We start from the raw sequence: 26041 nt of genomic DNA, 5'->3' as shown, positions 1-26041 counted from the left end.
GGATGTGGGACTGACCCATTCTGCATGTGCAGTTCTTCTACTAGTCTGGATGGATGTGATTTCTTTAATTCCATAGTTGTCAGATGACTCCCATTCATCTTGATTTCTGACGGCTCTGAGTGATGGTGATTCTATATTTTAGTTGTGATTTTGTTGAGGTTGTGGGAAGAGGCATGCTGTGTCTGCCTACGCTGCCATCTTGACTGGAAGTCTGTAGAGACATCTCTTTTGCACTCACAGAGGGGGCTTACAGATGTAGAGAAATGGAAATTTACAGGTCACCCTCTACATTTGTTTTTATTTCTAATTTGAACTATATATAAAACTTTCCCTATTAGGCACAAAAATGTTACTGAGTTCTCTGGACTGTCTCTTGTTTTCCTTTTCACTCTTCGTAATTATTAATGAAAAGTGCAATGGCCAAGATGTAGTAACTAGAGCAAGAAGATGTAGAAGCTAGATAATAACTTGTGCATAATTGAGTGCTGAGTGTAACTGCTTACGAAGGCAGCAGCATTGCTCTTTACTCAGGACACAGAAACGTCTCCCTTCTGTTGGGCTAACGTGGTGGCCACTGATGTATCTGACAAATAGCTGTGGCAGAATGGTGACTACTGCTTATTTAAAACTGGGATACTCACAAGTACATGAAAAAGTGTGTGTGAAATAGCAGTAGAATGTCTAGGCTTTGGGTATGTCATTAGGAAATGCCAAACGGCTTTCCAGGTAATCTTAGATTATCACTGAAACATGGTAAAAATAATTCGGATGGTATTTTATGATTTACGCATCTCTCTTTCCTGTTTGTACAGTTGATCACATGTTTTGGGAAGTTATGCAGCTGAGAAAAGAGATGTCACTGGCAAAGCTGGGATATTTCAAAGAGGAGCTCTGATCCTCTGGCTGGGACCATGCACGAACCTCCTTGAAAACCTGGAAGATGGCTGAATATTTTTATGGTTACTTGATATTTATTTCCAAGGTCTGGGCCCAAGACTTCCTCCCTCTTTTGCAATTTACACCAAGAAGTACTGTGATTTCTTTTAAACTGACCTATGCTGTTTTTGCTTATTCTTTAGTTGAACACTAGAAAAAACTACAGGTGTACTAGTGATTGTAATTTATAGTTGCAAAAAAAAGCTAAATAAATAAATATTAGATCGAATGTGTTTTTGCTTTTCTCTTCTAGCTCTGACATAGCACATGGGGTCAGCTGAATGTATTACATCAGCAGCCTGTGGGAGGCAAGGAAGAAAGCTGAGTGGACAGGGTCAGCCTCTGTCTCTCCACTAGAATGTCTGTTTTATATATTGGGATTAAAAAAAAAACTTTTATTTAAGGAGAACTCTGCTGCTTAAAAGTCTGAAAGTTACTCTTTTAATCATTCTGTTCTTTGTAATTTAAAGAATCCCTTTATTATGGTAATTAGATAGAGGATAGTCACATTTTATCCCAGAAATGCATTCTTGAAAATCCTGATGTAATATATTCATACTTTATATATGTTGAGCACTGTAGTAGGCATTGAAAGAATATAAAGATAAATAAGGAATTTGATGTATCTCAAGGAGCTTCAAAGGAGTGTGGTTGAAAGAATGGTACATGCAGAGCGTACATGGACCACAGATTGGTATATGGACCAATCCGTAAGTTCCAAATTGTAAAACTGACATCATGTGGAGAAACTGTTTATTAAAATTATTTATAAAAGGAAAGTGTTTCATGGTAGAAATATTGTTAAGTATAGAAAAGGAAAAGGAAAAAATGACAAATGAATGTCTCCATCTGAAGAAAGCTACTGTTAACATTTTTGAAGAATAATAGCTTTTCAGCCCTGGCTGGCGTAGCTCAGTGGATTGAGTGCGGGCTGGGAACCAAAGTGTCCCAGGTTCGATTCCCAGCCAGGGTACATTCCTGGGTTGCAGGCCATAACCCCCAGCAACCGCACATTAATGTTTCTCTCTCTCTCTCTCTCCCCCTCCCTCCCTTCCCTCTCTAAAAATAAATAAATAAAATCTTTTTTTAAAAAAAAGAATAATAGCTTTTCAGCTTTCAGATGTTTCATACATGATTCTGAAACTAAAAGCAGACTTTCTTACTTTAAAAATTTAAGTATTTTTCTACACATCTTGATCACTCTAAGGTTTTGATTATGGGATAATTTTTTATCACTTGATGACATGCTTATTGATTCTAGAAAGAGGGGATGTGAGGGAGGGAGAAAGGGAGAGAAGCAGGGATTTGAGAGGGAACCATCCATTGTTTGACTCTTGTATAAGCCCCGACTGGCGACCAAATGCGCACCCTAGGCCTGTGCCCTGACTGTGAATCAGACCCATGACCTTTCGGTTTACAGGACAGTGCTCCAACCAACTGAGCCACACCAGGCAGGGCCGGATGTTAATGTAATTTAATTTTGTTAGGAGAGTAAGTTGTTTAAATTTGGTTTTCACATCATAGTTTTGTGATGGTGAGTATCTTTATGTATATACTTTGAACATTGTTGGGTTATTTCCTTCATGTAGATGCCTAGGAGTAAAAGTGTTGGGTCAAACAAGGTGTATGTGTATTTTAAAACTTTTGATTTCTATTGCCCAGTTGGCCTCTAGAAGACATGAACCAATTGATATTCACAGCAGCAGTGAATGAGAGAGCAGGTTTTCTGAAGGTGGCATTGTGTTCAGTCCTGTCTCAAAGGCTTAGTCAGCCTTACCCTATAGAAGACTCGGTTACCAGGATGGATGGGAGTCCACTGACAAAAGGACATTTGAGAATGATATGGTAGAAACAGTGATTACCATACTCAGGTCAAGAATCTGAAATTGAACACGAAAAGAACTTTGAACCTAGAATTTTATGTCCTGGTAAATAGTTATTCTAATGGAAGGGCACAATAAAAATGTTCTCAGACTTTCAAAGCTTCAGAAGATTTTTCCAACAAAGATGGAAATTAAAAGCACCTTTGAGAAAGCACTTAAATATAAAGATAAACGAATCCAGGAGATGCTACAAGAGATTTGAGAAGAAGAGTAATCAGATACTTAGGGGAAGTTTGTTGATAACTGTGAAAAGAATAAATAAAATGTAGGACTAAAGAAAGTACAGCATATCAATAACTTTATAATTTCAACACATGGGAGTAGTAGGGGACCAGAGAACATGAAGATCAAGTTCTTGTCAGAAGGAAAAAGACAGAAAAGAAAAATAGTGTGACACAGAAATAAAAAGATGATTTAACCACTGAATTGTACACCTTAAAAGGGGATTTCTATGGTATGTGGATTATATCTCAGAGCTGTTTAAAAACATTTTTTAAAGTACTTTAAGATGGTAAGATAAACTCACCAGTGAGAAGATAGTCAAATTGGGTTAAGGTATATTTATAGACAAGGCATAATGACATGAAAATGTTTAAAAAGAATAGAAAAATATCAGGAGGATAAAAAGGTGAAGGGATAAAGAAATACAAAGTGGTAGTTATAAAATAGTCACGGGGAGACAAAACAGTAAAATGCAGCACAGGGAATATCGTTGACAATACTGTGATAACTGTGTGGCAGGTGGGTACTAGACTTACTGGGGGATCGCTTTGAAATTATGTAAATATGTACCCACTGTGCCATACACCTGGAACTAAAATATGTTGAATATATACCATAATTGAAAAAACTAGTTACCAGGAAAATAACAAAAGAAAGCTTGTGTGGTTATACTATTACCAGACAAAGTATACAAGACAAAGGTATTATTAGAGGTAGAGATGGTTACTGCATGATGTTAAAAATTGAGTTCACCAAGGAGACTTAAGAAGATGGTAGTAATAAATGTTGGAAATAGAAATAAATTTTAAAATGCTAAGGGCTGACTAATAGTGAATATCACAATATAGGGTACAGAGTAAATAATGGTTCAGTGGAAACTTTATAGTCTTAAATATTTACATTTTAAAAATGAGCTAAGTGTTCTATTGAAGAAGTTACAAAAGAACAAGATGAAGGAGACGAGCAGAAGCTGAGAAAACAAGATTGCAATAGAGGGTCAACGAAGCTGTGAGACAACTTTGAAAAGATTAACAAAGTAGACAAAAATTTGGGGCAGGTTTATCATGGAGAAAAGAAACTGCACAAACAACCCACATCGGGCATGGAAAAGGGTAGGCACTACATAAACTGCAGGTGTTAAAACAGGTGAATATTATGAACAACATGCTGATAGGTTTTAAAGTTTAGGCAGAATGGAGAAATTTCTAGAAAATGTTATATTTTGATAAGAAATCAGAAGCCTAAGTAAGCAGGGTTAAATAGTATTAATATGAAGGTATAGAAATAGAAATCTAACCATAAAGAAAACTCTAGGGATAGATGGTTTCACCAAACTGAATGGGTTATTCTAGTTTCACATATTCTCCTAGAAATTATATGTCTCGTACAACAAAACCAGTATATACGTGGTAGTAAAACCACATATGGACAATCAAGAAAGGAAAATTATAGGCCCATTATGGTCATGACTATGCATGCAAAGTAAACAATGTAACATACTGGCCAAGTGGCATTTAACTGAGGAAGGCAAAGATGGTATATTAGAAAATTTATAAATCTTACTCATTTACAGAATAAAAGTGAAAAATCAATTGATCAGTAGGTGCAAAAAAAATTTAATAAAAACACCCATTAATGATAACTTTTGGCAGTTTGTAAGTGAAAGGGTACCTTTCAACTTGGCAAAGGCTATCTTCAAAAATCCTGAAATAAACACCATTTTAATGGGAGACACATTAAAAGCATTCTCTTTAAAGAAGTGAGACAAGGATGATTGCTGTTCTCACTTTTATTCTACATTGTATTAGAAATGTTAGTCATTGCAGTAAGATGAGGAAAATAAGGTATTATTGGAAAGGAGGAAGTAAAACTCATTTGCAGATAATGTGATTGTCTACACAGGAAACTGCCCCACCTCCAAGAAGTTTTTCATCAAAATATTAAACACAACTTCGGAGTTAGGTGGCTAAATATAGGATCACTATATAATTGTGAATTGTAGCTATATACACCAGCCACAGTTAGAAAGCAGAATGTTTAAAAAGACACCAAACAATTGCAAAAACAATTCTTAAATGCACAGCAACAAATCTGACCAAATATGTGCCACATTGGTACATAGAAAGCTGTAAAACTTGACAAAAAGGCATTAAAGAGGACTAAAGTGTTTTTATGTTTGCGTAGAAAAACAATATCCAAAAAATGTCAGTTTCTCCCAAACTGATACATAGATTCAATGCATCTTCAAACTAAATCCCAACATTCTCCTGGAATTGACAAGCTGATTTGAAATGTTTGTGACAGAGTCAAGGATGCAGAATGACGAGGGCACTTGTGAAGAAAAGGGAGGAACTTACCCCACCAGAAGGACTTTTTATGAGGCTGAAGTATTCAAGAGTGTGTGACATTAGTGTGGACAATGGACAAAGTGGCCAGTGGAGAATAGCCCCAAAGCATATGACGCACAAGTACATGTATATTTCACAAAATGTACATGCATATGTGGGTCTGGTAGATCAGTGATTGATCTATTAAATGGGCCTGACAAAGGAAGGGAAAATACAAAGATCTTTTCACATACACCTCCCCCCCCCAACACACACAACTGTTTAAATGACCTGAACCTTTAGAATTTCTGATGTAATTATAGTTGAAATTGTAGGTGAAATATATTTCAAAAATATAGGTGAATATCTTTCTAATCCTGCTTACTTGAATAACTTAATAAACTTGAAGCAAAACAAACCATAAAAGGTCATTAATCATATAACAGTTGTGCTATACTGTATGTTGTGAATTTAGAAGTTTTGTTCATCAAAAGACATATTAAAGCCAAACTACAAACTATGAGAAGATATTTGCAAAGCCAGGGCCAGTAGCATATTAGTTTCAAGAACATATACAGAAATTCTAGAAATCAACAAGCAAGAAAACAGACAATCTAATAAAAAAAATGGGGAAAAGACTAAAACAGGTCTCCACAGAATTGAAAATGCATGTGGAACAAAACTCTGAAAAACCATTCAAAGTTGAACATTTATATACCCGTGGTCTAGCAGCTCCACTTTTAGATATACTCTCAAGAGAAGTACTTGCACAAAGTGCCCCAGAACACATGTAATAATGTCCCCGCATTATTATAATGCCCTTCTATGGGAGGGTAGAGTGTTGCGTGCTAACAATGGACTGTTACAGGGCAGACAAAATGAATGAACATTGGCTACATGAAGGACAGTAACAGAATGAGTGAAAAAACAAACTCAAGACTACATATGACAATGCTTTTTTCATAAAGCACAAAACTAAAACAATTGTATAGGCATACATATATATATATGAGGCAAAATTGTTTTTTAGAAAAACAAGGTGAATGCAAAGTTGAGGAAGTTCAGGATCTGGGTGTGGAAGAGTAAGGAGACAGAACTGGGCAGAACACATATATGAGCAAGTTAATGTTCTCTCATCCCTGGGTGATAGGTTCATTTGTCATTAGAAGTAAATACATGAACAAAATAAGAGAAATCATGAACAAACCATTGGTGGTGTGTTATAAACCAAGGATCATGACTAGTGCAGTTATATGTAGCAGTGGATCAAAAGTAAAAGTGACAACAGGACCTGTTTATCACATGAAATTGGGGGAGAGGAAAGGAGAGAGATTGGGTCTGGATCTTAGGCCTATGGCCTGAGCTATAGCTGCAGCTTACTGAGATGGGGAATCTGGGTTAGGGGCAAGCTTCATATGCATGGACTAGAGACGGAAATTCAGTGTTTGACGCATTGTTTGAGATGCCCATTAAGTACCAGAGTAGAGATGTTAATTAAGTAGCTATGGGATTTGCAAGTCTAACTTCAATGATGAGATCAGACTAGGAGATACATTTGGGAGGTGTTCATGAGGAGACCAGAGGGGAGCTTTTGGGACACGGAGTCAGAGAGGGAGAGCACTGAGCCCTGAGTTACTGTGGCCGGAGAGAAAAGGGCTGAGCAGGGGACTGGCCACGGAGGGGCCAGCAGGCATGGCACAGCAAAGGAGAAGGAACAGTGAGTGTGCTGATTCATCTGGGTTCATGTTTTAATTGCCCAGATTATCAGTTCTAAAAAGGAGAAAAAGACCATTTGATAAATTACTACAAACAGTTCAGCGGTGAGGAGACAACTGGCCTAATGGAGAGAACCTTGGATTAGGAAGCTACATTCTCTGAGCGTGGCTGCCCCCCCAAACTGGGAGGTGTAGCCCATCACCACTCCTCCTTGGCCACCTCAGTAAAGGCTGACCCGGGTGTTCTTGTGGTCTCTCCCAGCTCTAGGACAAACCACAGCCTATGAGGAAGCATCTACACTGAACACAGAATTTGGCTTCTGAACATTGGAACTACCTGCATGCACACACCACCACCACCGCCATCACCACTTGAACCCTGTGCTTTCGTGTTTCTAAAGAGTCTAAAACAGGTCTGCTTCTTTCCAGAAGCTTTTGTTTTAAAGATTTTCTTTGTTGTGTTTTTCCCTAGGTAAGTATGTTTTTTCCTATAAGACACAATGTTTAAAATAAATAACATTCAAAGCAGTATGAATGTGTATTTGTGTTTAACTTTTATGCTAGCAATTTGTTCTTCATTTTTTATTTTCATGGAAGGCAGTGCAATTACCATCTCAACAGACAACAAGGTTTCCTGTTTTTGATATGCAGACAAATAAAGACCTTTCAGCTTCTGTAATTTGTGTGTAGAACTAGAAACAGAATCCCTTCTCATTCATTCCCACACATTTGAGAGCCTGGTAGGTCCCGCGCTGTTGCAGGTGTTGGAAACCAGCAGTGAGCAGGACCGCAAGGCCCCCGCTCTCACAGAGCGATGAGTCTTGCGAGCTGTGGATGGAAATTCCAGTGGGCAGTGCTCTGTAGATACTTAATGGGAGTAATGGGTTAGAGAGGGAGAGGGACTACTTCACATACGGTGTCCAGGAAGGACACATTCAGGAGGCAGCATTTGTAAACTGGGCGTTGATCAGGCCCAGCCTTGCGAAGGGAGAGCAGGCATAAAGTTCCTGTTGAAGAAATGAATCGGGCATACTTGAAAAACGGCACGGAGACCTATGTAAAGTTGGTGGTAAGGAGCGGTAAGAGGGCATTGGACAGGCGGGCGGGAGCCAGAGCGTGCAGGTCTTTGTGAGCCACGGCTGGGGATTCGGAGTGTTCGTGACGGCTCTGGTCGCAACTTGAGCTACTTCTTTCTTAGCTCAGTCTTTAAATACCCAGAGTTTTGTTCTGGGCCCCTTTCTCTTTACCCTAATGTTCTTTAGATCATCCCATCTAGGCCTCTGGCTTCAAAAATTATATGTCAATTGCTCTTATCTCTACATCTCCAACCCTAACACTCTCCCTTCCCTAAGCTCCAGACTATCCATTCACTTGCTCTCAGACCTAATGGGCATCTCAAACCTAAAGTGGTTGAACACTTACCCAGTTGCTTAAGCAATAATCCTGGGCTTATTCCTGGTTTCTCTATTTCTGTCACCACCTCCCGCAGTCCAGTCCGTCAGCAAGTCCCATCCTGAACCCGTCCACTCCCTCCATGACCACTTGTGCCCCTTGGTCCAGGCCTGCATCGTCATTCACCAGGACTCCTGCAATAACCTCTTGTTTGTCCTTGCTTCCCCTCCTGCCCTTCCACAATCACTGGTGCAGCAGCCAAGGTGATCTTTTTAAAACATAAATTAGACATTGCTACTTTCTTGTTTCAAGTCCTCCAGTGGCTTTCCGTTGTGCTTAGGGGGAAAAAAATCCAAACTCAACAGGAAATCTCAAGTTTTCATAGTGGTCGTTGTTAAAGGAGAAATAATAAAAGCTTTGAAGACAATGTATGAGTCTTTTTAAAACTAAAGAAATAATTAACAATAACACTGAAGAGGAGCACGCTTGCCGAAATACAGAAAGAATAGAAAACCTTCCTAAATGCCGGTCTCAAGGAAGTACAAGTTCACACACAGACTGTGGTTTGAATATTAGAATTCTGGAGCAATGTCTAGGGACAGTCCCGAGAGACAAGGTTTCTTTCCCTCATGACATCCCCAGCTTTAACCACCTTCTCAGCCTTTATCTGTGTATCTGCCGGAGTTCCCCAGGGGACGTCAATACCAAAACAAGTCCAAACCACAGCTACATCCGATATTCAAGAATATACATTAGATACTCAACTATTCAAGAGGATGGATCACCACCCGATCTGGGTGAAGTGGGGATGCCCAATAGAATGAGAAACCGTGAGAGACGTGAGGACCATCATGTAGGAAAAGTGGGCCGTATATTTGTCATTTTCTGAGGGGCAGAATCTTCACCGAATCCCCAAGCGCCATCAGCTGGGCTGTGCTATCGGCTGTGTGTTCTGGGTTCTTTCATGCAGGTTTATTTTTCCTGCCTTCCAACCACTTTCTTGTAAATTCCCTTTACTTTCCTCAAACCCAGATGGATTTTATAATCTAACCTCTGGCCCGGATGCTGTGCCGTGAAAGCCCGCAGGCTGAATTGTGTTTTCACACGCGTGCTCTTTGACTGTGACAAGGTTTGGATTATTTGTGTGTTTTGCCTTTAAATAAATGAGTTGCAACATTTAAAAATGACAGTTAAAATTAAAACCTGTATTTCCAGCTCCTCTCTCGCAATCGACCATTTTGGCAACACTGAGCCCACCAGGGGGAAGGAAGGTGAGTGACCGCCTCCGCCGGGCGGCCCCGCCTCCCAGGGCTGTCCTCTCGGGTTTGCTCTGCCCCCCACCCCTGACTTGCCTCCCTGACACCAAGACTAAGTTAGGTCAGCTGTCCGTTACCAACATGCTTGTATACTTGGTTTCTCTTATTTTGACCCATGCTACTCAGTTACCTGCCAGCCCTTCTAACTATTTGAGCTTGGGACTCCAATTCTAACCTTTGCTTCTTTGCCCACTTGCTGGAATCTAATTTTTTGCGATGTGATGTTTCCTGTCACTCATTATCCTGCTGCTGAGAATGTGAATCGTCTCGTGAACTGTTGGCAGAAGATGCAGCTTGCTGACTTACCTCCATCAGCCTCCAAAAAGCTTGGCTGGGAGCTTCTCCCGGAGTCTGGAGTTAGCCATAACCTACATGTTTTAGGCATATTAACTCATATTGCAGCTAAAGGCTTATAAATCTTTTTAAAAAGTTACATTTGACATCTTCCTGGCTCCCCATATCCAATCAGTAGCCAATTCTTGGTTTTATATCATCTTCCGGCTTTGTTACTCCCTGCCTGGATTCTTGCAGTAGCTTCTTAACTGGTCTAACTTTAGTTACTGCCCTAACAAATATATTCGAACACAGTTATCTTTCTGAGTTAGAGTTCATTATATCTTGCACCACAACTACCCAAACAGACATCATCAGTAGATACACTTAGAATGAACACACGTAGAATCAAATTCAGAGTTAGCCTAACACTCAGTACCTACCAAAACCCTTCTTCAGCCTCTTTTCCATCTTTTCTCTCACTGTACGAAGCACACACTGTAACACGAGTCACCGTGCCTGTGCTCTCTCTCGCCTCCAAGCCATTGTTCAGGTTTTTAAAGACCTATCCATTGTCTGTCTCCTCAAATTCCCGCTCTGTGTGGCACCTTTTCAGACCCTTCCAGATTAAATTAATCTTTCCTTCTGTTCTCTCGGGATGTTCTCCCCAGCTCTATCAGAATCTCCCTTGAGCTACAGTCGCTTGTGTTTTCTCATGCCCTAGATTTGAGGTATGGTGGGAAGGGACCATTACTCGCCCATCTTTTTATTTCCTGCACCCAGCGGAGAGGTTAGTTCAAGCTGAATTGAAACAAGTAGCAAATTCATTTCTTTAAACAACTTGCCGACTTGTCCTTGAAGACCTGGGGCTCCATGTGACCCTCAAGGAGAATTTTAAGCCTCTTCCCCTCTGCCCCCCCTCTCCCCCCCCAAATAAAATTAGTTTGCTCATTTTCAAGGAGCAGTTTATATGTGTGACACTTTAAAAAATATTTATTAGGAAGTATAGTATATTACCTATACTAATTCTAACAATAATGAAACAATCAGACAAATTCAGAAGGTGGGGTATTCTATAGACGATGGGCTTGGACTGTAAAAAAGAGTTAATGATATAAAAAGCCAACCAACCCACCAAAATGACAAGAAGAGTGTTCTATATTTTAAAAAATACATAACCAGAGAGAATACTTGAACATCCATTCGATCCTTGATCAGAAAACAAAAAATCATTAAATATATTTTTGAGACAGAGGTAGAAGTTATATATAAGCTATTAGTATTAAATTAATGTTGCATTTCTTGGGTATGATAATGATAATAATGACTATGGGGACAATGTCCTTATTTGTGAGGAGACAATTATTTCTGAGTGAAATGTCAGGATGTCAGCACCTTATTTTCAAATGGTGCAGCTAAGAAAGCATATTTATATATCAGAAAAAGAAAAAGAAAAAGTGGGAAAATATTAGTACTTAGTTAATCTAGATGAAGAGCCTGTAGGTATTTCATGGTAATATTCTTTCAGTTTTCTATAGGTTAAAAACTTTTTCAAAATAAAATGTTGGGGAAAAAGAAAAGAAAAGTGCTGAAAGAACTGGTTTAATTTCTTAATTGTGTTTTTAGGCTATTATTAAATACATCAATAGCTACACAGTGAAAACAAAACATTTATTTGGCTTTATATTCAGGAGTGAAAATAGTTGATAGTGAAACATGAATTCAGTTGTAAGAATAATTACATCAAAGATGCAGTTTTATTGCTCATTAGAGGGACTTCTTTTACTGTATGGTTTATACTTTTCAGGGAAAATAAACTCTGAAGGACATAAACTATGTATATATCAAGGAACATAAGTTTTCACTCTGAGTAAATTTGAAAATATTTAATAAATCCTAATTTTTCATCATCACAGGCCTGTTTAAATTATCTGCTATTCTAGGAACCTACCACAGTAATTATATTAGTCTGACCCTTTCTCTAGGTGGGAAAAAAACCCAGCCCTGTATTGTTGCTGGGTTATAACTAAAGAAATGGATCTAGTTGATGGGGAAGACATCAATGTATCTAAGTAGAAAGACAAATAGGAGATAAGACTGTATTTATTGCCCGTGTATGTAATTACATGTGTCACTAAGGACAAAGGTCCTTAAAACAAAGACCAAAAGCGGAGCAGAAACATTTCCCCACGGTAAGATGATGGATTTGCTACTGCTTCCCTCTTCATGATGTTTGTTTTCCTTGTGGCCACCTGTCCTTCTGTTTTTAATAATCAATTTGAGAACTTCACCATTTTTCTGGGCACAATTCGATGGCTGAAGATCTATCTCAGCCCAGTGAAAAGAAAACGAAGATTTTTCAAGAGCCCTCCTAGCCTCCGAGCCGCCCAGACTCCCCGACATCAGGTGGCCCTGTTCGGGGGAGGGCGTCTCCCTGGGAGGGCCTCTCCCTGGACTTGCAGGGCAAAAACGAGGCCTGGCCGGGTTTTTTTGAAGGTAAGAGGCCAGTTTCCAACGTGGAGTTCTCGCTCATGAGAAAAGGCACTGCACGCCCTCCTGCTTCACCCTTCTACAACTCACCTAAACTTGGTCTCGGAAGAAATACTACTGTATTTACTGTCCTGAAATTGAAGTGGAGGTTTCTTTGCTGTATTTCTGGCAAAAAAAATCAAATGGTGTATATAGGTAGTGATTTTTAAAAAACACAGTATTTCCATCTTATACTTTAGTTAAAAAAATCAACATTAAGGGTCAGCATATCTGTTACTAGTATTTGTCCCTGTTCTGTGCTATATCTTATTGCTTCTAATTTCTTCAAAAATTACAGATTTGTCTTATGTTGAAACTTATTGACTATAGCATAGAAAAATGTAAGCATTTACTTGACAGTTTTTCTCTTAGTATAATTACACATAAAACTGCCTAAAAGATCCCTCGTTCCTATCTTTGTTTTTCACAGCAATTTGAAAATGTGTAACTGCATAAGGGTTTGTTTCTGAAGTTAAATATCTTTTTCCCCCGAGGGAGAGGCATGCTGTAGGACATGGTTAGACAGAGTGTATTCCTTCTAAAAGCCTAAAATGGCAGTAAAGCTTCTCATATTTAGTTGGATTGGTATTCTAATGGTGGGTCTCCTGAAAATGTCAGCAAGAACTTGCTGTCTGATGACACCTTCTGCATGTGCCCTTGGGAGACTGCACCTCAAGTGGCTTTAGTTTCTTACCAGTTAGCGGCGCTCAGACCTCCCTGAGAAGGGGGATGTGGCCGCAGTGTTTACACCTTTCCAGGTCTTTCCTGCGGGGAGTGTGAGAAGAACTGAGGGCAGACCTCTCATCCACAGAACCCAGGGGGCAGTCAGCAGCATATAGAAGAAGTGCTTTTGGAATTTCTAGTGATTAGTAAAGTGTCTGACAAATGCTGGATGTTTAATCGTTGAACGTGGAATTGCCCGAAGGCCAAGCTGCGATGAACATGGAAGGGTAGTCATACCGAGGAAATAACGAGATGCTAGGCCACTCACAGAAGGAATCAACATAATCCATTTCTTGGTAGTGGCTTGGATTCTGCCAGAGGGCAAGAAGAAATATAAGACCAAGAGATGACCGTGTTGTCTCAGCCCTACCATCCATCCCATCCAGTATTCTGTCTCTGACAGTGTGCAGGCTGGCATGTCCATCCGGGTCGTGCTTGCTATGCAGTAGGCACACTCATGCTGCTGGGTTGTTACTGCCTGATTTTACATCCTGTGCAGCTTTCATTCCAGCAGGAGATAGCAAACTTTAAGCTACAGTTACATCTGCTTTATTTCAGGGGGACCACCAATTCATTTTATAAATGCAAAAAGTCTACCTGGTTCTTTTCCAGATCTGGGGGCAGACTTGAAAAGTTCATCTGGTCTACCTTCCTTTTTGTGGAAGTGCTATTATACCCAGGATCTTATACTGTCCTTGTTTGTACTATTTTCAGAAGTTTCTGAGGATATAGTTCCCATTAAGTCCCCATGTAGCTTGTTACAATACCTGATTATTATAACAGTATCTTTCTTAGCCTAAACCAAACTCTGTTGCTCCATGAAGCATTTTTCATGGGTGTGGGCAGTCATTTCTCCATGAAAAGAGAATAAAAGAGTCAGTGTTTTTCTTATATTATCTTTGAGTGAATAGATGGGAAAAACTGTAAACTTTGGTAATAAAAATGGAAGCACTAACTAACATGATACCCCCCACCGCCTGAAAGTCACACAACTAGTTGTCAATTTTTTTCTTATTTACTATTCAGCAAATATTAATCATCTGCTGTGTGCCAAGTCCAACAATCACCTCATTGAAGTTTTTTCTTTAGCCTATAATGATTTTCTTTCTTAAATATTCCTTATAATGAAGACAACAAAACTGGATATAACATTCTGATGAGGGGGACCAGTGTGCATGTCATGCTCCTATTGATATGTCAGTTTCTTCTTTTTTTTTAAGATTTTATTTATTTATTTTTTATCGAGAGGGGAAGGGAAGGAGAAAGTGAGAGATACATCAGTGTGTCCTTGCCTCTCACATGCCCCCTACTGGAGACCTGGCCCACAACCCAGACATGTGCCCTGACGGGGAATTGAACCAGGCAGGGCGATATGTCAGTTTCTAATTCAATGTAAACTTGTGTAAAGAATCTAGGTCTGAACATTAAAGAAAGTTTTGGCAATTTGTTACCCACTTGAAAGTTGTTTTTCTTCATTTCCTCAGACTCTTTGTTCTAAGAAACCAAACCTGACATAATATATTTTTTTCCTTATGAGCACTTTTATATAAAAATTATCTGGACTGGCAATACTATCTTGAATTAAATGGCCTTAAGTGTCAAAACCACTGAGATCTTAATTTTTATTTTAAAGTTTTAAATATGACCTTACATTCTTAATTTGCTTCCTTATGGGCATTTCTTTTATACTACTTTGATATCCGAGGGCTCATCTTTTATTCCCAAGCTTTTTAGAATAGTTTAAAAACTGACTTGAGAAGAGTGTTTTGTTATTCATTATATTCAATCTTTCTGAATTAGTGAGAAGCTATTTAGCTCATTTTCTTAGAAATGTCCTGAAGTGGGTTCTCAAATGCTTGTTGACTGATCATCAAAGCAGAAGAGGAGATTCCTGCTCTGACTGAGTGGACTGGGAGCAAGTGCACGCTGAGAGCAGACCGCAGGGAAAGGCACACAGGAAAACTGGCCGACTGAAACCCCAGCTCACTTGTTGAAGTTGGGGTGGGGGTGTGTAGCTCCTAGGACCGGAAGCTGTGGACAGGCAGGAACCACCTGGCAGCTCCTGAGATCTAAAGAGGAGTAAAGTCCATTCAGGAAGCTGTTACCAAACAAGCTTCAAACATTTTCTGCCCCGGTCTCTCTGCTTAAAATTTAAGTTTCTAGGTAGCTATTATTAAAAGGTGTCAGGGACACAGGGTAGGTAAAAACATCCATTGCCCACGAGCTGTACAGGAATAGCATGGAGGGGCCAAGTGTTTAGAAAAATGGTGTTACAGAAGGCTCAGCACAGAAAAGCAGGGGCCGAGTGAAGTGCCGGACCCGGATGGGATGGCTCTGGAAAGGCTTCAAGGGCGGGCAGGCAGGACTGTGGAGCAGAAGAGAGGTGCAGCTTGGAAAAGTGCCTGTATGGTGCCTGTGTGTAGTAGCCACTCAATGATATTTATAGGGCAATGAATAAAAGAACTGTGCAAAAGACCATTCTATGCAACAAATAGTTAGTAAACTTGAACTCTGGCTTCAGAGAACCCAACAAATTCAAACATAGGAAGAAGGAAAACTTTGCCAGTAGCAGGAAGGTCCAGTGAATAGAACAAAAAGGCATTTGAGAGAAAGTCTTGCCAGTTTGTGGAAAGCCTCAGATTTCATTATTACCAGAGGTAAAATAGCAAATGTCTTAAGTGGGCCAGTGGGCTCTGTATATTATTTCTCCGAGAGGGGAGCCAGCTCTGACTGGTTGACGTTTCTGAATCCCTGTGAGAGGAACGGGAGGCTCAGAACAGTGGAGCAGTACCAGGACTGGCCACGGGCAAGACTGCCTTGTCGGTAAAGGATAGCTTTGGCTTCAGACCAGTCTCTTAATTCTTTGTCTTTTCTTCCCGTTGGGACCAGCACTTTCTCACCCTCTCAGACGACCAGCACCTTCTGTCCCAGGAAAACCTGAGCTTGCACAGAAGGTACAAATGTACCTTTGTACAGAAGCTACAAAGGTAGCAAATGATCTCCCACCTTCCATTTCTATAGAGTCTTGTATGCCATGCACTTTCATTGGACACAAGTTGTTTTGATCAATTGAGTCAAGAAAGATTACCTTCTCTAAGGGTACATTCAGTTGATCTCTAATGGTGGAATTTTATTTTTGTTTTTTTGATTAAGTAATAGTTTATTTAACATTCAATGTGGCCCCATACTGGCCAAGACAAAGTCAGAAAACATTTTAGCCAGAAGACTTAAATAGACAAACTTCAGCCCTGGCTGATGTGGCTCAGTGGATTGAGTGCTAGTATGCAAACCAAAAGGTCACCAGTTCAATTCCCTGTCAGGGCACATGCCTGGGTTGCAGGCCAGGTTCCCAGTTGGGGCCATGTGAGAGGCAACTGATCGATGTATCTCTCCTGATGTTTCTCTCCTTCTCTTTCTCCCTTCTGTTTGCTCTCTCTAAAGTAAATACAATCTTAAAAATAAAAAATAAAAAAAGACAAGCACGACAAACTGACAGCATTAACTAGGTAACTCTCTGGGACTGTGGTTTGACAATGTCAATTTTTATTCTATTATTCACATCTTCATGTGTCATGCCAAATGTTATCTGGTGGTGGAATTTTAGACATCGTGTTGCTGCCTGGTGTTTCTGCCATGATCTCACAGAGGCAGGAACTCCTTGTTTATCAGTAAGGCGGCTTCTGCTCCTGTGGGTAGCCAGCATGGACTTCTCCAGGAGACGAGAGCAAGAACATGCCAAGGACAAGAAAAAGCTGCCAGGTCTTGCAAGCAGTTTGGGATTATCCGCACATTTCTGTCTGATGTTGGCAGGTGGTTGGAAACCATGTTGCCGTGGTGTGAAGCATCTATGAAAAAGAGGTTGGGCTTGGGGCCACTGAGAAGCAATCCCTTTCCTTTCTTCATGCTGGGACCCCAAGGTGAAGGCATTTAATCAGCATGTCCCTTGTGCCATAACTAGGTCAGAGCCAGTCCCCGTCCCCTGCAAACACCCTGCACTGGAGACCCGCCGGAGCTATCACCATCTCTAGGGAATCCTGGCCCAGCGTCACCCAGGCAGCCCCTCCCAAGAGGAGGGGCCACCACCTTCTGTGGGGTTATTGAGGTTGTCATCTCTTCAATTTCAGAGTTAGAAGTAGGTTTCTGGAGGACTCCATAAGGTCTTGGAAGGTGAACTTTCAATACATGGACAATTTTGGAAAATAGAGATAACTTAAAACAAGATCATTTTCACTGTAATCTCACCATTTAGTGTTTAAAAGCTGCTCAGTTTGGTGTCGATTTTGTGTGTCTGTTTTTTAAAACAAAAATGGGATTATACTATACTTTAATAGTGAACTTTTTCATGGAATATAAAGTGAATATCTTTTCATATTATAATATATTCATCTACAACAAGGGTCTGCAAGCCATGGCAAAGTCTGGCCCACAGTCTGATTTTGTAAGTTAAGTTTTATTAGAATACACACATTCATTTACAGAGTATCTGTGGCTGCTTTGATGCTGTGATGGCAGAGCTGAGCGGTGATGACTGAGACAATACAGCCCTCAAAATTCATCTGGCTCTTTATAGAAAATGTTAGCCCTTGACCTATAACCTAATTAATAATAGTTGTTATTTATCGAGCATTTACTATATGCTGGGTATAGAATCATAGTCATCCTAGGTGTGAATCCTGGCTCTTTTACTACCTCTGGAATAATGGATAAGTAAACCTTTGTAGGTCATAGTTTTTTTTATTTGTAAAATGGGGGTAATTGTATGATCTCATAATGTTGTAAAGCGCTATGTCTGAGAGAGAGCTCAATAAATGTTAGCTTTTATTATTCTCATTGTCACTTTATTACCATGTTTTCCTTTTACCATCAAAGCAGCCCTATGAAGGATTTTTATCCTCCCAATAGAAACATGAGGCCAACAGGGGTTGAGTGAATTGCTTAAGAGTCATCCATGTAGTAGGTGCCTGAAAGGTCATCCTTTATTCCTTACCTTTGCTTATTCCATCAGCCAGTTGAAATGAGCCAGATGCTGCCCTAACAGCTAAAAACTCAGGGGTGATCAAGCAGAGTGCTTGCCCCACAGTGGCTCTTCTTCTAGCTGAAGGGAGACAATAAAGAAATAAGCAAATATGCCCTGGCTGGTGTGGCTCAGTGGATTGAGCACAGGCCTGCAAAACAAAAGGTGACTGGTTCAATTCCCAGCCAGGGCACATGCCTTAGTTGCTGGCCAGGTCCCCAGTTGGGGGTGTGTGAGAGGCAACTGATCAATGTATCTCTCGCACATTGATGTTTCTCTCCCTTTCTTTCTCCATCCTTTCCCCTCCCTGTAAAAGTAAATAAATAAAATTAAAAAAAGAGAGAGAAAAGCAAATAAAAAAGATGATTTCAGATAGTCATTAATTATGAAGAAAAAAATAGGTAACTGTGCAGGTGCAGAGGCTCATGAAGGGACAAAGAGTGGGTTACTTAAGCTAAGGCAACAAGGGAAGGATTCTGAGAACGCGACATTCAACCTGAGGCCTGAATAATGACTGGAAACAAGTTATTCATCAGTCATCATCCATCATCCATCAGAAGAACATTCTGGGGACTTCCAGTCAAGGTGGCAGCATAAATAAACACAGTTTGCCTCCTTGCACAACCACATCAAAAAAAAATTACAGTTAAAATACAGAACAACCATCACTCAGAACTGTCAGAAATAGAGTCAAATGGAAGTCTTGACAACCACGGATTTAAAGAAACCACATCCATCCAAACAGGTAGGAGGGGCGAAGACATGGGATGAGCTGGTCCCACATACACATGTGGTGGATAAAAATTTGGGAGGGATATTTTGGGAACAAGGTGTCCCAGCCTCCCACCAATCCCCCCCCTGCCCCAGACAAGGGTTCCAGTGCCAGGAAGACAAGTCCCCACAACTTCCCACTGCAAAAACCAGTGGGGATTGAGTCAGTAGAGAAAACTGCTGGATCCCCAAGCAGTTCCTCTTAAAGAACCCACATAAGGATTCACCTACTGAGGCTCCCTACCTTTGAGCTCTAACACCTGGGTAGCAGCTTGAAAGGCACCAGTGGCAAATTGGGAGAAACTGAAGTATCTGGCATTAAGGTGAGCAGAGGCCACTGTCCCTTATCTAAATCCTGCCCCCCCCCACCCCCCCACACACACCTGACAGAGCCACGGAGCTGGCAGGCTGGTGCCATATCTGAGACTTCACCAACCTGGCTAACAGTGTTTGATCCACCTTGGAGATTCTCAAAGATTCTGCCCCACCCAACTTACATGTTGTTAACAGTGAATTTTCCATATGAATGGCTGTTTTTGGCTCATGCTTCACAATTTCCTAAATCCTTTCACCCAAGCAACAGCTCGCTTCTGTGAGTCCCCAGCCCCCATACCTCTTGCTAAATGGCCCACTCCTGGTACCAGCAGCAGCCAGCTCAGATGCACAGCTTGGATTTGCCTGGGAACCTCCAAGCCCAGCACAATAGCAGCCATTTCTGATTGCTTTATAGCTCAGGCTGGGTGGCCCCAGGCCAAACACAGGTGCAGGCTGACCTGAACCACCCAGGAAACCCCATATCCTGCACACTTTGTGGACAGCTGTAGACTATGTCAGAGCACCACCACCCTGCCCCTGCACAGCCAATCCTCCACGGAGGGTGGAGGTTGGAGATCAGTGGTCACAGCCATCATTGCAATTGACTGGCCTGGGTAAGTCTCTCCTGTAGACTTCCCAAAAGCAACCACAGCTAAACTACAAAAGAAGGGTGTACTCAGCCCACGTGAAAGGTGCACCTTGAGTACCTAGCTTGGGTGATCTGTGGGGCTGTGCCACACCGGACCCTACAGAACACCTACAGGACACCTACTACATTAGGCCATGCTATTAAAACACGGAGTCATAGCAGCTCTATCTAATACATAGGAACAAACATAGGGAGGTTGCCAAAAGGAGACAAAGAAATATAGCCCAAATAAAAGAATAGATTGAAACTCCAGAAAAAGAGCTAAATGAAATGGAGATAAGCAATCTATCAGTTGCAGAGTTCAAAACACTGGTTATAAGAATGCTCAAGGAACTTAGTGAGGACCTCAACAACATAAAACAAATTCAGTCAGAAACAAAGGATACATTAATTGAAATAAATAACTATTTACAGGGAAACAACAATAGAGTAGATGATGCCGAGAATCAAATCAATAATTTGGAACATAAAAAAGCAAACAACAACTAATCAGAACAACAAGAAGAAAAAAGAATAAAAAATTAGGATAGGGTAAGCACCTGATGAGATGATTTTAAGCAATCCAACATTCACTTTGTAGGGGTGCCAGAATGATAAAAGAAAGAGCAACAAATTGGAAATCTATTTGGAAAAATAATGAAAGAAAACTTCCTTTATTTGGTGAAGGAAATACATGCAAGTCTAGCACAGAGAGTCCTTAACAAGATGGACACATAGAGGCCCACTCCAAGACACATTATAATTAAAATGCCAAAAGTTAAAGATAAAGAGATGGGAGGAGCGGTGGGAGAAGGGATGAAAAGGTGAGGGGATTAAGAAGTACAAACAGATAATTACAGAATAGCCATGGGGATGTAAAGTACCGTAGAGGAAATGGAGTAGCCAACAAACATGACCCATGGACAGGAACAATGGTGGGGGGATTGCTTGAGGGAGTGGGGGTGCTGTGTGGAGGGGCAAAGGGAGAAAATTGGGACAACTGCCATAGCATAATCAGTAAAATATAATAAAAAAGAAGAAGAGCATTCCAAGCAAAGGGAACAACAGTGTGAAGTTTCTGAGCTTGGAGTGGTCAGGCAGGGGTGGGGTGGTGTTAGAGGGCAGGGGCATGGGGCAGAGAACAGTGTTCAGTAATGATGGGGAAGGTGGTAGGAGATGACAAGAGTTCGTTTTTTCATTCTCAGTGTGATAGGAAGCCAATGGAGAGTTTTAAGCAGAACAGGCAGGACTTGCAGATGGATGGCATATGGAGTGAGGAAAGCTGAGGGACGAAGGATGATGCCCAGGTGTTGGCGTCAATATTAGTGAATGCTGGTTCAATATAATCTGGCTTCTGCCTCGACTCCCCCTTCTGAAAATTTTCCTAATTGCTCGATCACATTAAAAATCTCCAGCCCCTCGTCCTCTTGGCATTCTCCCTAGACTTTGCCACCATCACCCAGTGTTCACTCACAGAAACACCCTCTTATCTGATTCCATGGCATCATCCCTTTCGGGTCTCATCCAGCCTCTGTGTGTCCTCTCAGCCTCGTTCACTGGTTCACTTTCCTCCTTGTCTACCCAGGAGTCCTATTTCAGTAACTCTTTTATTTGAGCACCAAAGTTATCCCAAATAGTTTCATTTATTCCCATGGATAAGCATTTTCCAAACTCTATTGCCAAGTTCCAGACCTGTATTTATAGTGATTTACTGTATGTGTGTATGGGCAGTTTCCCTAAACCAACACATTTAGAGTGGAACTCACTGTCCTTTGACTCCTTCATTTCAATGTTCACTTCCTCCTGTTTTCCTTTCTCTCTCCAGCAAACCTCCCGAACTAGACATGGGAGGTCACCCTTGACAACACCTCCTATACTCTTATAGCTGATCATTGTTGAACTGTGTTGCTTCAACCTCAGGAATGTCTTCCAGCTGCACCCTCTCCTTTATTTGGAAGGTCATCTCTTGTAAGAGCCCCCTAACCTCTCTTTTCATGCTGACCACCTTCCATTTCACTATTGGCTCATAAGGATGTCATTGTTTAAACATTTCTGTTGAATCTCCATAGCCTGAGCTGAGCATAGCGGTCCCAATGTAACACTGCAGGCATCCTTATCTCCAGGGACTCCTCCAGGCTCACATTTGTTAGAGATAGTTTGTCGTAACTGGTTGACAGTGTGTTCCAGGGCCAGTGTTCTAATCTTGGCTCTGCCCCTTGCTACCTGTGTGATCTTGGACAAGTTACATAATCTCTCTGCAGCTAAGCTCTGTATCTATAAAACTGGGTTTTAAAAACAGTGTTACTGGGTTTTATAGATACAGAGTTTAGGTACAGAGAGATTAAGTGATATCTACGTAATAGGGTTAAAGTGAAGGTCAAATGATTCAACATGCATAAGGTTCAGAACAGTACCTCAGTTACTATGTGTCATTATCATTAGTATTATTATCATCATCAGTATTGTTATTATTGTTATCTATACCCCAGTAACACTGAGATTTTTATGGTTCCTTGAATACCCCTTTCCCTTTCATAACACTGGGTTTTGGCTGTGCCTTTTGTCCAGAATGCACTTTCCTACTTCATCTAGCACACTTCCCTGGGCAAGGGTAGAATGAAATTCCTCATACTTCTTGAACGCTTTGTCCATACCTTTGATGCGCTCCCCTCATGTCGATGTTAAACAGTGATTACCCCCAGGTGAGGGCCTGGCTTTCTCCCAAACCCTGTGCAGGCTTAAGGGCTTGAATGTAGAGTTACTTCAAAAAAAATTTTTGCTGAATACATGTTAATGAATGAGATTCTTGACCAAAAAGCAGGGGCCTTAACTGCATTATACAAAGGTTTGTGCTAATATATATATATATGTATTATATAGTTATAATATATAATTATAAAGGTTTGTGCTAATATATATATATATATAAATACATATATATAATTATTTTTTTTGAAAAACTAGCATTTAATGAGGTATACTGATAGTGAATGGTAAATCTATTTAACAGAAGAAATATTTTGATAATCATAGCCACTTGGTAAAATAAGTTATATGTGTGAAAATAACCACTAATTTGTGGAACATTCTAGAGGATTCTGAATCAAAACTTTGAAATCAAACCAATTTAAAGGGCATGGACAAGTGCAGAAAGTTCATAGCGATAAATAAAAGGAAGCCTCCTCTGGGAATGTGAAGCTCGTGCTGCCCAGTCTACGTTACTCCTGGGACGAGTGTGGTGGGGGAGCTGCTGGCCCCAGCTTCCCACCTTCTGGATGGGGCATTCATTCCCTTCCAGATATTTTAGTATCAAAATCAACTCAGGAGCAAGTCAGCTCCTCATCAATGTTTTTTATGTAGATTATGCTTGGATCTGTGACTCATAGTAGTGATCTACCCCTAGGTGTGGCAACTCTGTTTACCCTAAACAAACAAACTCCTCTTTATTAGCAGGAAAGGAATGGAGGTGGTGCGGTGCTCAGGGGAAAAGGTGCTCAGGGGAAACCTGGCAGAGATGCTGAGTGAGGGTGGAGAGAATGCAAAGCCCAAGTCCACCGCTGAGAGGTTCAGGCTGTTAAGTAACTTATACCAGGTCATGTGCTTAGAATCAGAATCAGTTATTGGGAGTCACTAGGAAATGTTAGGAGTCAAACAAGGAAGCTCTAGTCCTGAGCAAAAGCAGAGGTCCAGGCACCCGCACACCAGTCAAGGTGGTAGAGATGATCACGGAGGTTGTCTGATTACAGCGTCTTTCTCAGCTGAGGCTGCGTTTCCCAGGCCTCCCACATCAGCTCTGGAAATGGGGCCCGTTACAAATCACTCACCTTAATCCTGAGCTCCTGACTCCAGTCTGCGTGGGCGGTGACGACTGACATAGTAGTCAGAGCACAGGCTTTGTTAGAGCACTGCTGGTGCAAAACAAAACTCTGCAGAGGGAATTTAGGCAGCCGGGTTTGCTCCTAAGTGTAGTAAAAAATATTAACTCTCAACCGTAGTTAGAATGCAGATTATCTTGGGTTAAATTCCACCTCTACTAGGTATTTAAGAGGCTGCTTTGGTAAGTGACTTGCCTCTCTGAGATGGTTTCCTCATCTTTCAAATGAAGGAGGTATACTTAACAAGAGAGGAGTGGGAATTGAGGATGGTGTATGTGAAGTACTTTGCATAATGCCTGACACACAGTTAGTTATTGACCAATGAAGTAGCATTGTCAGTATTATTTAATTTAGAAAAATGTTTATTCTTTTAAAGGAGCTCCTTGAAGCAGCCTGTGATCAGCAAGAAAACCACTATCATTTAATGAATGCTTGGCTTTACGTTAGACATTGTACTAAGACCTTTAGCTGTATTCTTTTTTAATTTAGTTTTTAAAATTTTATTTATTTTTAGAGAGAGGTAGAAGAAAGAGAGGGAGAGAAACATCAATGTGTGGTTGCCTCTCGCACGCCCCCTACTGGGGACCTGAACTGCAACCCAGGCATTTGTCCTGACTGGGAATCGAACCAGCGACCCTTTGGTTTGCAGGCCAGCACTCAATCCACTGAACCACACCAGCCAGGGCTAGCTGTATTAATTCTTAATTTGCACAACAAAGTGAACAGACAGATAATGTTATCACCGTTTTAGAGATTGTTAGGTCAAAGTCACTCAAGAAACCAGATGCAGCGAGCGAAGGAGCAGGATTTATTAGTGGGGAATAAGAGGGAAAGTGGAGCCAACCTAGGGTGGTTGTGGAGCCAACCAAGGGAGGTTAGGACTTGCTTGGTTGTTCTTAGGGCAGGGTTTTTAAGTACAAAAACCCATGAAGGGTAACTGGTTAGGGTGTCAGAGTCTGATTGGCTAGAGCTGGTTGCTGGGTGCCATTTCTGCTGACCATGTTCTTGATACATCTTGTCAGGCTCAAGTTAAAGCCGCATCCTGTTATGACAGATGGGCCGACCCCAGACCCCAATCTTAGCAGGGCACCTGTTTGTCCTGGGTAGGGTCAGCAGGCAGTTTCCCAAGCTACAGTTTCCCATGGTACAGTTTCCCACCTGGTGATTTTCCATTTCTCCTAGGCCTACCTAGGTCTGTCAGAGATGGCGAAACATAAATTCAGAGAAGGTTTGTACCTTGCCCAAGGTAACACAGCTGTGGTGCTTCAGGGCTTGGAGTTGCATAAAAGTCTTTTTCTCTGAAGGCCTGCTCTCCTAGCCACTGTGCAGTGTCTATGAATCAGGTCGCAAGGGAACATCTGTAGAGTTATCTGTGGAACTTCTGGCTCCTGTGAAAATAACCAGGACTTTGTGCATATGTGTGTGTGTGTGTGTGTGCGTGTGTGTGTGTGACAATTTGCATGTAATTCTATTATGTACATAAAATTATTCTGGAGTGCTAGCAGTTGGTACCATCTGGCATTTTTTTGGAAAAGTCCAGCTCTGGTGCCATACAATGAAGTGTCAGTGGTGAAATGACAGTGGTTTATGTTCACAGAACAGGCAGCTACGGAAACTCAAAAGATGGGGCTACTAGTAAGAACACAAAAATAGAAGAACTCCAACACTGGCTTGTAGCACTGCTTGGTGCAAAACAAAACTTTATAGAGGGAATTCAGGCAGTTGCATTTACTTGGAAGTGTAGTAGACAATAACTCTCAGTCCTGTCCTTTTTGGTCATCGACTCAGGACAAAAAGTCCAGACATATGGCATCTGGATATTTGATTAACACTATAAGAAACAATTGTCATGTATAGAAATGGGAAGTAATGCCTTTTAAGGAAAATGTCATGACTTGGTAGTTGGAAATAGTGTCACTTCCACAGGATTAAAGTGATCAATATCCTCAAATATTAGGAGCCAAGAAATATGCTTCCTAGGAGTCTCTGTGGTGTGTGTTTGACATCCTAGGCCTTGGTCCAGGCAGGTCTGGGTTTGGATCCTGATTTCTCTGCTTTTTATTTTGCGACATTGAGCCAGTTACAAAAGTTTTCATTTTCTCCAACTGTAAAATGGAGATAA

At 41.0% G+C, this 26041-nt stretch overlaps 1 protein-coding gene and 1 long non-coding RNA gene across 5 annotated transcripts in view; one reads left to right on the top strand and one right to left on the bottom strand.

The window, feature by feature from the left end:
* LOC114513621 (RAB3A interacting protein) overlaps positions 1-1165 on the top strand; it is a 51682-nt gene extending 50517 nt beyond the window's left edge. For all 4 annotated transcript variants that reach the window (XM_028532979.2, XM_036018685.1, XM_036018686.1 and 1 more), the window contains one exon: positions 813-1165. In XM_028532979.2, the coding sequence (XP_028388780.1) occupies positions 813-895 (83 nt within the window). In that variant the 3' untranslated portion in view covers positions 896-1165. The remainder of the gene's footprint in view (positions 1-812) is intronic.
* LOC118499024 lies at positions 30-14397 on the bottom strand. Its single transcript, XR_004901523.1, has 3 exons — positions 14384-14397; positions 10094-10097; positions 30-211 (listed from the first exon to the last, which is right to left on the bottom strand). It is a non-coding gene; the product is annotated as an uncharacterized LOC118499024 (long non-coding RNA).
* Positions 14398-26041: the final 11644 nt, after the last annotated feature.

The sequence above is a fragment of the Phyllostomus discolor genome, chromosome 2, assembly GCF_004126475.2.
Source record: "Phyllostomus discolor isolate MPI-MPIP mPhyDis1 chromosome 2, mPhyDis1.pri.v3, whole genome shotgun sequence".
Lineage (NCBI taxonomy): Eukaryota > Metazoa > Chordata > Mammalia > Chiroptera > Phyllostomidae > Phyllostomus > Phyllostomus discolor.
The sequence above is the reverse complement of the archived record's forward strand: the minus strand, read 5'-3'. Positions and strand labels throughout refer to the sequence as shown.